Raw genomic sequence first — 15,069 nt, forward strand, 5'->3', positions numbered from 1 at the left:
TCTGCTCAGGAGTCAGCCTGAGCTAAGGAAGGGAAAGCCAGGAGGAAGTCACCTCCCAGTATTACATGCCCTCAGGTTAACAACGATAATCCAGACCTAGCATGTGGCAGACTGGCCACTATTTCAAACTTTCTCAAATTTTGCCATGGGTGGGCCAAAAAAGGGCCAAGGCGAGCAATTTACAAGCTTGCCCTGAAAGCCAAAAGATTGTCTCCATTCAAAGCAAAACAAGATAGGAGAGAAATAGAACACATCCAGGGGGCACCTATGTTTAATTTTATTTAAAGAGAAGCAAGTCTGTTTCCTTTCAGACATGGGGATCCATGTTTTAAATCTGCTTGAAGCAGCATCAGAGCTATAAGAGCTGTTCTTAGAAACGGAAGGACCCACAGACTCCCAATAGTTGTTTCTTAGAAATGGAAGGAACTGTGATGCTCAAATATTCCTGGAGAATTCCCGAGAGACTCAGACATCAGTCCCAAGTGTTGAGGGAAAAACCTAGATAATTGAATGTGTTTCTCATAGTGGCCTGAGGTGATCCTGAATAATTTAACAACTCATGAAAGGCATACATTCGCTGCTTTTCATGGGAGCAGCATTACAGTTATGTCTCAACAAATGCACCCACTTCGAAAATAATACAATAATTATAGCTTCCATGTGCCTGGCACTGTGCTAAGCATTCTTCATGGTGACCTCATCTAATCTTTGCTGAAGGGAGCATGTGAAACAGTCTCTGATCCTTAGAAGAGGTTCTTGAATTTAAATGTTGTAAAAAAAGATCTTCACTTTAAGTCTGACTGAAGCTCAGAGTGGTTGAGCATCTTGCCTCGATCACACAGCTATTACATGGCAGAGAAGGGATAGACCCTGGCTTTCAGGCTCTTGACCTGCACTCACCTGTGGCCAGACACTTGCTGGCATCGCCGGTCTGTGTGGCCCGGATGCGGTAGGGAGACAACGGGATGTCATCCCCCCCATAGGTGACCCCGATCATGTATCGACCAGTCTTGTCGGGGATGTAGGTGACGGCGTACGTGCCATCTTTATTGTCCTGGACAACGGCTCTTTTAGGTTTTCCCTCTTGGTCCTGTGGAGCACGGAGAAATGCTACTTAGGATGTTGTCCTCAAGACGTAGAAACAATTCATGGAAAACCTTGACACATGTTGCTCATTAATTAGTGCCTCCAGTGGGAGGAGACAGAATTACTGGCTTAACACAACTTGATTTTTTGGTAGGAAGAGGAGAGGTCACAGATCCCTTTAACAACACGATGGACACAATCAATTTTTAGTAATTTTTCTGTCAAGTGAACAAATAGTGTTTTATCCCCCAATCCATTGATATATGCCCCAAGGGGGGCAGAGAACCTGCTTGCACATCACCACGCTCACTCCCTTCTCTCCTCAGTAATAGGACCCTAATCCTCAGCTAGGTGCACTGCTCCCAGAACAGAAGACTGCACTTCCCAGCGTCCTTTGGCAAATGAGAAGGGAGTGGAAGTCTTGTGAGGGAGGATGAAGGGCTCTTTGGGAGAGCTGATTGATTGGAAGGCCCTATTTCTCCCGTCTGCCTGTCTTCCTCCTTCTAGCCTGCCCCGTGGATCAATGACCAGGGCACCACCACGGCCTCACGGTCCACGAGGAGACCTGAAGGACAGATGCCACACACGAGAACAGAGGAGGAGAGAGATGGGGCTGCTTCATTGATGAGCCACAGCACCCAGGTGCCTTGCCCTGGGCTCCTTTAACAGGAGAGAATAATTACACATGTTGAAGCCACTCTTATTTTGGGGCTCATGATATGCAGCAGAACTGAGTCCTAACGAATCCAATGAGTAAGTTAACATTTTAACATCAAAACATAGGACTAGCTATAACGGCAAATACATGAGATTCACCAAAAGGTGGTACTTGGGCTATAGCCTCAGACCTCTCAGACAAGCATGCATGTCCCCGTGCACACTGACTGACTCTCTGGGGGGAACAATCTGTCAAACATTGGTACCCTGCCAGAGGCTGGTTATTAACATCCTGGTTCTTACCTCTGGCCAGAGAATTAGGCTTTATTAGTCTGACTCCAGGAAAGAACTCAAAGTTACCGTTATCTGAACAGCAAGCAGGCCTTCCCCGGCATCTCTGGCATCGATCGCAAACTCCACAGGAAGACTGGCGGGCACACCATAGGAACTGAGGCCCGGGCCACTGGCTGTCACTTTGCTGGCATCATATGTGGGAAGGACCTTGACCTTAAAGGGACTTGACAGACACACATACCCTCGGTCAGGATGGATACACATCAACCCTGCTCCATCTGACCTCTCTTACACAAAGGAACTGGGACTGCAAAGAGGATTTCTGCAGCAGATAAAATGGTGAGTTTAGTCAATGCCTTAAGTCCAGCAGAAATTTACAATTATGAGGCAGTAACCCTCATACAACAGACCAGCCTTCCCTGACTGCAATCCAGGGGATATAAACTAATTCCAAAATTAGTTTGGGAAACATGGGGTTAGACACATTTAACCTACTTTTATTATGCTAAAACAATGGTTAATAGGAAGAGAACACTGAAATTTCAGTTTTAATATTTTACCTCATCCGCTTATTTTCTATTTTTAGTATGCTTTAGATGCTATTAGTAAAGTGAATACATAAATACAATTTATAAATCACATTTCTATTTAGCTAGAGATACATACATATCTTTATGTAAAATATGTATGTTGGGGTATGGACAAAGCTTTTTGATCTTAAGTATGATTTTAAAAAACCTTTGAAGGCCGATGTGGGAAGTAAAGAGCTTATGCAATACTTTCTGTATTAATATGAATGAGGAACAAGATTTCTATCCAAACCCTTGTGGGAATGCTATTGTCAACCAAATCCTCAAGTAAAAAAGTAAAAGTCTTTGCCTGAATCAGAAAACTACTTGCAGCATCAGAAGAAAAAAGACTGATAAATTAATGCATCCTCCCCCCCAAATTCCCAACTCCTAATTTCAGCTTGGCTTTAAGTTAATAATGGCAGAAAGGGGCAGGGGGAGGCTAGGGCAGTGATGGCGAACCTTTTGAGCTCGGCGTGTCAGCATTTTGAAAAACCATAACTTAACTCTGGTGCCGTGTCACATGTAGAAATTTTTTGATATGTGCAACCATAGTAAAACAAAGACTTACATTTTTGATATTTATTTTATATATTTAAATGCCATTTAACAAAGAAAAATCAACCAAAAGAATGAGTCTGCGTGTCACCTCTGACACGCGTGTCATAGGTTCGCCATCACTGGGCTAGGGGCAGGAGCCACAAAGGTTCTCCGTGGTACCTGCAGATCAGATGGATGGATGGGTGGGTGGGCCACCAGAGCAATGCTGGTGAACCCTGTGGAGGGGTGGGTTAGACTCTGGTTTGCACCCCTTCCCTAAGTGTCAAGAGCTTACCTACGAGGGATCTCTTCATCAGCATATTTAACAGAGACCATGTACGGCCCTTCTTGGGATGGGGTGTAGGTCACCGTGTGTGTGCCATCCCCATTGTCCACCACATTCACCGGTTCCACCAGGCCTGAGGGCAGAGATGAGAGGTCTGAGGAACTGCTTCCCCTTCCCTCCCCTCCACCCTGGGCTGCATTCAAAAAGGATCACATTCATCCCCAACAGGTATTGGTTTCCACTGATGAGTAACATGAATGCAAGCAGGCCACAATCAGAGGCCTAGGAAATTACAGGAGACAGGATCCTCAATGCATGGCTGCAGAATGACTCCAAGAGACACCTTTAGCTTGTTATTGGCTGAAGTACCTCAGTCAGCTCTAGAGTATAATTAAGGAGACTGCCCGCACTTGTTCCCGGAGGGCGTGTGGTGAAGGTGCATGTTGCAGACATGCTGTAACATCCTTTCAAGCTGGTTAGGCATGCTTAAGATGCAGCAAACTTTACTCTATAGCTGAGAAAGGGCCACAGAGTCCAGAACTCCGAACAGCAAAAATTAACCAATGGGCTGGTCAGTCAAGACTTGTGGCCACTTTGGCAAAGACCAAAGGGGCAGCACATTGGGTGTAAGTGCAGGGCAGGTGAGGGTGTCCTTCTCATGGGGTGAGGGAGCCATCAATGTGATGCATGCGGGAGACAGTTGGAGATTATGTTAAAACATAATCAAGGCATGCATTGGGTCGGTAGATTCTAGATCCCAGTTCTAAACACAAGCCTCAAGGATGGGTCAACTGCAGGGTAGGTTAACCAAAGCATAGCATGCGCATTAAGCAAAGCAGAGGAGGCATGTACAAGGCAATTTCGGGGGTGAGGCCAGCGAGAGGCATTCCGATTACATAAATGAGAGCAGCAGCCAACAGGAAAATGCAAACCTGTCTCCATAAAGTCACCCTTCGGGTCCCCTTTAAAGAACTCTGAAATGGCTTTCAAGGGGCTGCGCCATGACTGGGAATCTGTCCCATCAGCTAAAATTAAAAGGCTGTTACTTAAGAATCCTCCATACCAGAGGGACATATCTAAGCTTCCCCCTCCTCCTCCCCACTCACTCTCTCACGCACACGCATGGATACACACAGAGGCTCAGAAACTCCGTACAATCAAATTCTAGCCTCATGACCTCATTTCCCCAAACCGCTTCTACCATGAGTTTTAAAGGGCATAACCTCCTACTGAACTAACTCCTTCAAGGAGAAAGTTCCTCTTCAAAAAAGGTGCTCCCCTACCTGCACTTCTATGAACACACCATCAGGGACAAATCCAGATAATTTAAGAAATTTAAGATAACTTAAGTGCTTTGTCCCAAAACGGCCTGCTCATCTTACCAAACCACACTTCCCGGGTGCCAAAAGGGCGGACCGAATTGTCAACAAAGCCCATCCCCCAAAGAGACCCCCTCTCTCCAAGGGGTTGGGACAGTGACAAAGCCAGGTGGCAAGTGGGCTGAGTAGCTGTCATGTCCAGAAATGTGGGGGATGTTCCACGTGAGCATGAAGGCATTTCAAACAGAGGTACCACCTCTGAGGCCACCACCCACCCAAACCCAGACCAACCCCCGTCACCTCACATACCCCGAAACACAAGATGAAGCAGCTGCACAATTATTACACATGTGAGAGCCCAACACTACCTGCTTCATCTCACTACTTTAAAGAACTGAACCTGAGTTGTGGGTTCCTGGTAGGGGACGTGCAGGAGGCAGCCGATTGATGCTTCTCTCAGCCATGTTTCTCTTTCTCTCTCTCTCTCCTTCTCCCTTTCCCCGTCTCTAAAAATCAATTTTTAAAAATTAAAAAAACTAAGTTCATGACCAAACTCAAAAGCTAAGTGCCTGCTCCAGGTCACGGCTGCCTCCCCCTGGGCAAGCTGAATGTCAGCAGGAAGGCAGGATGCGTACTCACCTCGTGGGCCCACGACCCTCACTTCCAGGGGAGCCAGGCCAGCCTTGCTGCTGTCCACCGTAAAGGACTGGAGGATGCGGGCGCGGACACCGGAGCCCAACCCGGGGCCGGCAATCTTGACCTTGCTGGGGTCTACGACATCCTTCACAGGAACCCTGAAGGGGCTGCCTGAAAAAGAGGCCACGGGATTCTGAGCTCCATTGGAAGTTGTCTGAACTTAGCATGAGAGCAACCAAGCACCAGCAAGATAACTTTAAGTTCAAGGTGGCAGATATGAAGCATTCTGTGTCACTCCCCTGATCCATACCCCAGGCAGACATCATCAATCAACCATGGCAGACCTCCTTGCCGATGCACTCATCCCAGGCGATCCAGTGGTCCAAACAGCCACCACAAACAGACCACCAGAGGAAACCAATATGCCGTTGCGGCTAACACAGGATACCTTGTTAAAAATAACCCCACTATGGGTTTGTACCAGGCCAGGAAAAACTGGGCCAATGTTTAACCAACTAAAATTCCCATGAAAGCAAATTAGAAGCCAACAGGTTGCTGAATATTTCACAGCAGCACCTCCCCAGTTACCTTAGCTATGAAGCCTGACACTAAGACAAACAGCCAACACTCCACTAAAAGACGCTGCCTGGGAAAATTCTGGGGTCTAGAAGCAACTGGCATTTGGAAGCAACAGAGTATGAAACTTTGAATATGGGTCTTTTTCTGTTGTTATACAGATGGCCATTTGCTTCAAGCTCAGGGATCAGACACAGGCCAAACTCTCACCCTCTCCTGCAAGGGGAATGTCGAAGCAGAGGGTCCTCTAGACTTTCCCAATAAAGCCAAAATAGCTTTGCGGCGTCCACAGCCAGGAGATGCTCATCTCCACGGCTGCCTGCCTGGTTGGAGCCACCAGGTCATCCCTGGCGACATTCTCTGAACTACTGTCCTATCCCATGAACTGCAGAGCTGGTAAAACTCCAAAAGGTACCCATGGCTCTGTACACTGTCACTGAGCCCTGCTCTTTTTTCACAGCAGTTAAACCATGAATTTCAGTGCCATAAACAATAGACGAGAAGCTTCCAGAGGCCAGGAGCTTTGACTGTCTGGTCCACGGCTGAATTCCCCTTGGTAAGTGATTACAGGAATTTAAAACCTATATTGCAACAGCTACAAGGTCAAGTTTGAGGACAAATACTGCCTTAAATAAATTTTTTTTTTATTTTTAAAAAAATATATATTTTATTGATTTTTTACAGAGAGGAAGGGAGAGGGATAGAGAGCCAGAAACATCAATGAGAGAGAAACATTGATCAGCTGCCTCCTGCACGCCCCCCACTGGGGATGTGCCAGCAACCAAGGTACATGCCCTCGACTGGAATCGAACCTGGGACCCTTGAGTCCGCAGGCTGACGCTCTATCCACTGAGCCAAACCGTTTCTGGCATGCCTTAAATAAATTAATGCTTAAATGAACATCTGAGAATTACTTTGAGCAGAATATCAATGCTTTCTGATCAACGTGAAAGAAAGAAAAAGTGATTGTGAGTGTGTGTGCGGTTGTACACGACAAGGTGAAAGAACGACAGTCAGGAACGTATGTGTGGTCCCGGGGACACTCCAGCTTCCGGGGAGCCAATCCAGAAACCTGAAAATAGGACCCTCAGCCTGCCCCTTCCCCTCGGTCTCACCCTGGGCTCATGGCCTGCAGGGCAAGAACACTGCCCCACCCAAGGCTCCTCCTGCTCTGGGGTTCTCGGGGTGGGACTCTGCCCTCTTTCTCACCACTCTTGAGACAAGGCATAAGCTGATTTAGGAGCCGCCCTCGAGACCCTGAACTTGCATCCACACCACACCACACCACACACTCACCTACACATCTCAATGTGTGTTGGGTGGCAAATGTTTCATCCAATAAACAGAACTAGAACCTGTAAAAACTCCTCCTGCTGGAACATGAACGTTGGAGGGCCCTTACTTACTTAAGTCATATATCTCTTTACTGTTTGAATCGGGTATAGCAGTGGTTCTCAACTAGGGGTCATTCTGTCCCCCACTGGACATATGACAATATCTGGAGACATTTTTGGTTGCCAAAAAATGGGCCACTAAATACCCTACGATGGACAGAATAGCCCCCACAACAAAGAATTACCCCGCCCAAAATATCAACAGTTCTGAGGATGACAAACCCTGTTTTTCAGTAAACGTATACAGTATATCATTCCATAGAAAAGAAATGAAAGAATTTGAGTTGTGTGTCTTTATCAGCTACCAGGACTGTCAATTGAAAAATAGAAAACAAGATGCATGGACCGGTATAAGATGAGTAAGAACCAACCACAAAATAAAGTGGAGATTTTCAACTTTGTAAATAAACAGCTTTCCTTCAAATTAAGAACTAGGTTCTCCAACACATGAAGGCGATTGTCAGTCAAAACTCCAAGCCAACACTTTTTCATCACGGCACTGGTCCTGCTGGGAGTTGGGATATTCTTGGAGATGCAGCCCTAAGGGAAACTCTCCCTTTGCAGTGACTGCAAATGTCAGCTATTTTTCTTTCTTTTTTTTAAAAATATATTTTATTGATTTTTTACAGAGAGGAAGGGAGAAGGATAGAGAGTTAGAAATATCGATGAGAGAGAAACATCGATCAGCTGCCTCCTGCACGCCCCCTACTGGGGATGTGCCCGCAACCCAGGTACATGCCCTCGACCGGAATCGAACCTGGGACCCTTGAGTCCGCAGGCCGACGCTCTATCCACTGAGCCAAACGGATTAGGGCAGCTATTTTTCTTATTCAGGGAGATACGCAAAATCAAACCAGCTTTCATGCAAAATCAACTCTTCTTCAGGTTCCTCTCTGAGGGAGAACTTACCAGGGATGTGATTGCCTCCATACGTGATATTAACATCGTAATCTCCCGGAGCAAAGGGGACATACTCGGCGCTGCAGCTGCCGTCTTTGTTGTCTCTGCAGTTTATCTTTGACTCTGATGGTCCCTCGACAGTTATGCCAAGGCCACCAATTCCTGCCCCTCTGGAAAGTGTGGAAAAGAAAGCAAAGTAGCACTGGTGGTTCATGCCAGTCTGCTTGTTGACAAAATTCATTTAAAATCCCTCTATAAATTTCCCATTTGGCCAACTCAGCTCAACTACTATGACACTGCGCACACGGGGAATTTCTCAAGGATGTAATATAAATAAAGACAGCTTTGAACCCTCCTTTCCGATGCTCATCCTTCATTTATTTTTCTTATCTAATTGCATTGGCTACAACGGCACATACAATTCAGGTAAGTGCCTGTGACGGATTTCAATAGGAATTCTTCTCATATTTCACTCAGAGATGAGATTGGCTGTCTATGTCAGCACTGTCAGGTTAAAGAGCTTCCATCTAGGCCTGGATTGCTCAGTAGTTTTATGACTGTTATTATCAGTGCTTTCTGGTACCTTTTTGCTATACTTGGTCTTTCTCTGTAATGTAAGTCTCTACAGAACAAAATGCCTCCTGTATCATGAACAAAAAGCCTCTCAAAAATTGGGAGACTTTATACATATGCAGGCAACACCCACAGAACTTCTTCAAAAGAGTTAAGCTGCTGAGGGCTACTCCTTTTATGGAGTCAACACACAACCCTAGGCCTTGCTTACCTGGTAACCACAGTGAAGACATTGGGTTTGTTGGTAAAGGCCTCTTTCAGCCCAGGTCCTTGGGCTTGAACCCGAGATGGCTGGCAGCCTTCGGTGACAGCCACTTTGAAGGGACTGTTTGGGATGGGCACATCATCGTATGTCACCTCCACTACATGGAGGCCTGTTCAAAACAACAAACAAAACATGTCGTACAGGGGTTGCCCAGCTGTGGGAAACTCTACTCCAGGGTTTTATTTCACATTCATGTCTGCATGCTTTACTATGTTGTTTGAAAAGGGCAGGTTAAAGAAACCGTAATATTGGTATAATCTGATTTTAAAAAAATACAAATAGTCTATTTATGCTTTCTGTTCACTTGGCATTCACATACCCCCATCCCCACCCTCCCCCCCACAGACACATACACACACACACACACACACACACACACACAAACGGTCTCTCCTGCAAACAAATGTCACTAGGTCTACACTGAAGTCAGTCATTTTAAACATACTACCCTGTTTTGGGAAAACTCCATCCAGTCATTAACCAAAAGACAAAGAAAAATCCATAAAATAGAATATGCATGCATCTATAAAAAGAGATTAAAATATCTATACCAGAATATTTACAGGGATCATATATCCAGGTAACGAGAATATATGGTAGTTTGATGTTTTTCTTTACGCTTTTACCATTTATCAAAATGTTTTATAATTCTTAATATTCAGGAAAGAAATCAATGTGCTAAAAAAAATTACACAAATGAGCAACATCCGTGGTATCACCCCATCACTGCTCAGATGAGGCTCAGGCCAGACCCAGCCCACCTGTCACACCACAGGGCCAGAACGCCAGCCCTGCGTGGGCGGCTCTGCTGGGGAGGTGGGTTCACACGGTCCCCGTCACTTTGCAAGTGCCTCTGCTGAGACGATGCACTGAGCACACGGGCAGACCTCAGCCTCAGCCTCCAGGAGGCAAGGGCCAAGCACAGTTCTGAACAAGGGTCACATCCAAGGAAAAGTCTATTCACCTTTCTCGAAGGGCGTGTACTCCACCTGGTAGGTGCCATCAGCATTGTCCGTGACGAAGCACTCGGTGGAGGCCCCCGAGGGGTTGGCAATGTGGGCCTTGATGTGGTTGCCCCCCACCTTCGTCAGGGGCCGTGAGTCGACAGTGAAGTCGGTGGTGGCTTCACGGAACACGTCTGCAGAGCAATCGCATGGGTAAGAACGTCACCAACACCTCGGACACGGGAGCAACCCAAGAACAAGGTTCTTAACACTTAAGACACAATTAAGTGACAGCAGACAAGTGGTCTGACGCTCAAAGTCAGGAAGCTAATGTGCCTCCCACCACACACGCCAGAAAGGAGCCCCTCCTAGGGCAGCCTCAGCCAGTGACAACACAACCACTGTGCACAGGTTAGGGCAGTGATGGCGAACCTTTTGAGCTCGGCGTGTCAGCATTTTGAAAAACCCTAACTTAACTCTGGTGCCGTGTCACATGTAGAAATTTTTTGATATTTGCAACCATAGTAAAACAAAGACTTATATTTTTGATATTTATTTTATATATTTAAATGCCATTTAACGAAGAAAAATCAACCAAAAAAATGAGTTCGCGTGTCACCTCTGACACGCGTGTCATAGGTTCGCCATCACTGGTTTAGGACAAAGGCTGCCCGGGGTGGGGGGTGGGGGGCAGTTTGCAGCCCCCCTCTTTTTGTTGATGGAACCCACCTTTTCCTTCTATTCCTGGCCCAAAGGCTTTGACCCTGCTGGTGTCCACGGCAGGCTCCACCTTGACGCGGGCGGGGAAGTGGGGCACGAGCTCCCCGCCGTACTTCATGGTCAGCGTGTACATGCCGGCGGTCAGGGGCACGTAGGTCACTGCGTAGGTGCCGTCCTTGTTGTTCTCGATACAGACCTCAGCCTTCGCTCCCGAGTCCGAGACGGCCTCCAGGCCCAGCGCCCCGGGACCGGCCTCCGAACAGTCCACGCTGAGCAGCCCGGCTTCGCCCACCTTCCCGCGCTCCAGGCCTGGCCCCGACGCCATGACTTTGGAGGGATCGAACGGCATCTCAATGTCGGCTTTGAAGGGAGAACCAGGGATGTGGACTTCCTCGAAGAGAATGTTGACAAAGTACTCCCCGGGTTTTGTGGGAAGGTAAGAGACGGAGCAGGTCCCGTCGCCATTGTCGGAGCACTCGATTTTAGCCTCGCACGGCCCTTCCACGGTGAGGCCCAAACCTCCGGTCCCAGCCCCTTTGGTGTCGATGGTGAACTTGGCGGGCTTGCCCACAAGACCACCTTGCAGGCCAGGCCCATGGGCCTTCACCTACGTGAGGAAGGAATAAACAGTCAGACGCTGCCTGACACCCATATTGCTGCCCAGCCAGTACTTGCTTTCAACACCCACGCCCTTAAGCAGCACTGAACTGCATCTCAATTAAGTGGCCTTTTCCCTGGGGCCCAGGTTGTGACACACTCACTCACACCACTGAGTTAGAGCTGAAAAAGGGTAAGGGAGATGTGGCTATGAACGAATCAGCGCTGAGAGGCCCAGCAGAGAGGTGCAGCCTCTGAAGCCAGAGCACACGCCCTCTCTCCTGCCTGCCCACCTTCCGGGCTTCCCCAGCTTCCAGACCTCAGAGGCAGAGCTGGAGGCCTCCCATCCAGGCCCACAAACACACACAGAACAGCTTGCATAACCTCACTGTTGCTTTGGCTGCTACACCTCCCTCAACAATTCTGCATCATGAGAAAATAACTGTGATGGTGGCTACACGTCATTAGACATTCGTCTAAACCCACAGACGGTTCAACACCAAGAGCGAACCCCCATGTGCACCATGGACTTGGGTTATGATGGTGTCAATGTAGGCTCATCACTTTAACAGATGGACCACTCCGCTGGGGAAGCCATGCATGTGTGGGGCAGGGAAACCTCTTATCTTTCTCTCAATCTTACTGTGAACCTGAAACTGCTCTAAAAAAATAAAGTCTAGTAAAAATGTAAAAACAAAAATATTAAACTGTTTTTAAAGAGGGAGAGGGGAGAGTGAAGCTTTCATCCCAGACAGTGTTATAGGATTCATGCCACTCAGACCACTGGGAATACTCTAACACCCTTGATTCGTGACTACTAGGAAGAAGCGATCATGAGAATGGCCTATTTTATATTAATTAGTACAGCATCCGTGGGAGAGTTCACTGTGTGCCAGGCGCCGGCGGAGGCCTCCACATTCACGTCTCCCCTACCCGACAGGCTCGCTTTGAAGCCAGTACCATTATTACACTAACAAATAAATGAAGGAACAGCCCAGCCGGTGTGCTCAGTGGTTGGGTGTCAGCCTAGGAACCAAGAGGTCCACGGTTTGATTTTTGGTCAGGGCACATGCCCAGGTTGCAGGCTCGAACCCCGGTGGGGGGCGTGCAGGAGGCAGCTGATCGAGGATGTTTCTCTCTCATCATTGATGTTTCTATCCCACTCCCTTCCTCTCTGAAATCAATAAAAACATTTAATAAAAAACAAAAAACAAATGAAGGAACTGAACTGGGGGAAGGGCAGCCCCTCACAGCCAGGCAGCGAGAGGAGGAGCAGGGAGGGGCCCAGCTGCTCACAGGACCCTGTACGCTGACCCGTAGGAGAGAGAACTACTGTCAGCCACGGAGAACTGACTATCATCACAACAGGGTTTTGTAAAGGTGTTTCCCAGGATCAGAGAAGGACTAGTTCTGGTGTATTAGATAGCAGGGGACATGTTCTCCCACAAACACAAAAGCTGACCTTGGTGGGATCGGGCGGTAGCGAGGCCTCCACCGTGTAGGGGCTCCCCAGCACAGGGTGTCCGTCGTAGGTCACATCCACGGCGTAGAGCCCCTCCTCCCGCGGGATGAACTTGGCCGTGCTGCTCTCCCGGCCCGCCACCGGCGCCACCAGACAGGGCACCACCTTCCTCGAGGGGCTCAGGATCGTCACGTCCAGCTTCCCTTGGCCCCCCGCCCCTCTGGTGTCAATGGCGAACTCCTGATCCTTCCCAACTTCCACTCCTGGAAAAGGTGAGCCAATTAATTATTCATGAGCGATTATTAATATTAACAGTGACAGCTATCATTTACCGAATGCATTCTGTACACCAGGCCTTAGTACAGCACATCCTCTCCTTCACCTTCCACCACAATCCTAGGGGGTATTTGCTGGTAACCAAGGGCTTTCACCGATGGGGAAACTGAGACCCAGGAAGGTGAGGTACTTGGTCAGGGGTCCGTATCCAGCAGATCGCAAAGCTGGGGCTCAAACCTAAATTTACTTGACTCCACAATCTACTTTGCTGGCCAGTAAGTTACAATCTGACACTGTCTTCTCTCCTTTACTCACTTTCGGTGTTAACTTTATATCAAAACATTTCCATAAGCCAGTGTTTTATTTACTAATTCTTGGCAGCGAATTTAATCCTACAGCCAAGAAGGCAAAAGTCACGGAGCTGGTATTTGAAAGGTCTTTGCACAGCAGGCCGCATTTGACAAAAACAGGGAAAGGACTTTGAACCAAAACAAAAACCCTGGGAACTTGAACATAGTGTGCCCCCCCACCCCCCAGGAAATCCTGACTCCCGGGCAGCACGGGGCCTGCCTCGACGAGCTCTGTGCAACCACAGCAAGGAGGCCTGGGAGGTCCACGTCCCAAAGGACTTTCCTAATCGGCATTGAGATTTACCGGGTCTGGAGTGGAAACCCTTGGTGTCTTGGAGAAAGGAGCGACGAGAGGATATGTGAAAGGTTAGACAGTGGCCATTCCTATGCTCAGAGCTGGCTGCCCCCAGGGACAGAGCGGGCATCAAGCTCGATTCAGGGCCCTGGAGTGAGAGCTGGCCTCATTCACAACACGAGCATTTGGGTCACAGGTCAATGAAGGCGCTCACAGATGGTCCCGAGACCCGATAGGACCCTCACGGGTGGGACAAGAGGCCTCTCTTTCCTAGGGGTTCGCACTGAGCCTCCCATGCACCTGAGAGCAGGTGAGCATGTGCCACCGAGGGGCAGCCAAGCTGCACCACTTGGTATGAATGTTCGCCCAGAAGCGCTGCTGATGGGAAGGCAGGCTGAAGACACTGGGGAGAGCAACATAACTCTCATGCAAAATAAACACGGCCATGTTTCCTGCTGGCAGATACCCACGCACAGATGCAGAGAGAGGGTCTGGGAGGATAGAAAATGAACCGATAACTCTGGTTAACCCCAGGGAGGGAAGAGGGGATGGCTAAAGTGGAATTTACTCCTAACTGTGATTTTTTTAAGATGAAAAATCAGTATATGTGTTTCTTGGTTAAAAAAAATAATAATTTTATAATCACATGCTAAACTGCTGAAGCTGAGTGATAAGTACACCAGTGTTCATATTATACTATTCACTTTCCTTTTATATGCTTGAAATTTTCCCTAATAAACTTTTTTCTTAATTTAAACGAAATGAAATGAGCTTGTAGTAATAGATACCGAACAAGCTAAAGGAATACTGGGATGAGGGCGGGGCAGCTGGGACGGTTCGCGTGGTAGTTGTGGCTTCCGAGTGCCAGGGAGCTGGCTCTTATGCTCGACTCCCGACCCTCATGTGGATGCCGTGGCCAAGGAGAGCTGGCACCGCAGATGCTCGCCAGAAAGCCATGTGCCCGACTGCTTTGTAATGAAAACATTCCAGTGTGGTGCCAGCAGTTACCGAGGGCTGGTACTGAGTTACTGTGCCAGGGACTGAATTATTAGCTCATTTAATTTTCTCAATATTCCCTTGAGTGTTCCTGACCACCTCCACACATACCCCGCTCCTGCTCCCTCACCGCCCCCCCCCCCCCGGCTCCACTGGACAAATAACTAGTAAGAAATTGAGGCTTCGGTGACCTCAAGCTGGCATGAAGGTTTCCCAATGCATGGCCCCAATTCCAAAAGCAGATGTGATCTACTGTACGGACATGTTAGGGATGAAAACTCTTTACACGAGAGACGGGTTTTTGAGAGGAGACTTGACTGGAGGTCCCTCTGAT

At 48.1% G+C, this 15,069-nt stretch overlaps 1 protein-coding gene across 10 annotated transcripts in view; it reads right to left on the reverse strand.

The window, feature by feature from the left end:
- FLNB (filamin B) overlaps positions 1-15,069 on the reverse strand; it is a 134,852-nt gene that overhangs the window by 32,318 nt on the left and 87,465 nt on the right. For 7 of the 10 annotated variants that reach the window (XR_002832320.1, XR_002832319.1, XM_023765008.1 and 4 more), the window contains 10 exons: positions 12,819-13,081; positions 10,769-11,366; positions 10,060-10,233; positions 9,042-9,204; positions 8,267-8,427; positions 5,391-5,558; positions 4,365-4,457; positions 3,442-3,565; positions 2,104-2,260; positions 901-1,090 (listed from right to left, as the gene is read on the reverse strand). Coding sequence is in view for 8 of the 10 variants with exons in the window: in XM_023765008.1 (XP_023620776.1) it covers positions 901-1,090; positions 2,104-2,260; positions 3,442-3,565; positions 4,365-4,457; positions 5,391-5,558; positions 8,267-8,427; positions 9,042-9,204; positions 10,060-10,233; positions 10,769-11,366; positions 12,819-13,081 (2,091 nt within the window). In the remaining 2 variants the exon portion in view is untranslated. The remainder of the gene's footprint in view (positions 1-900; positions 1,091-2,103; positions 2,261-3,441; positions 3,566-4,364; positions 4,458-5,390; positions 5,559-8,266; positions 8,428-9,041; positions 9,205-10,059; positions 10,234-10,768; positions 11,367-12,818; positions 13,082-15,069) is intronic. The other 3 variants (XM_006101504.3, XM_006101503.3, XM_006101502.3) reach the window with 1 other exon arrangement.

Source organism: Myotis lucifugus, unplaced genomic scaffold, assembly GCF_000147115.1.
Source record: "Myotis lucifugus unplaced genomic scaffold, Myoluc2.0 scaffold_366, whole genome shotgun sequence".
Lineage (NCBI taxonomy): Eukaryota > Metazoa > Chordata > Mammalia > Chiroptera > Vespertilionidae > Myotis > Myotis lucifugus.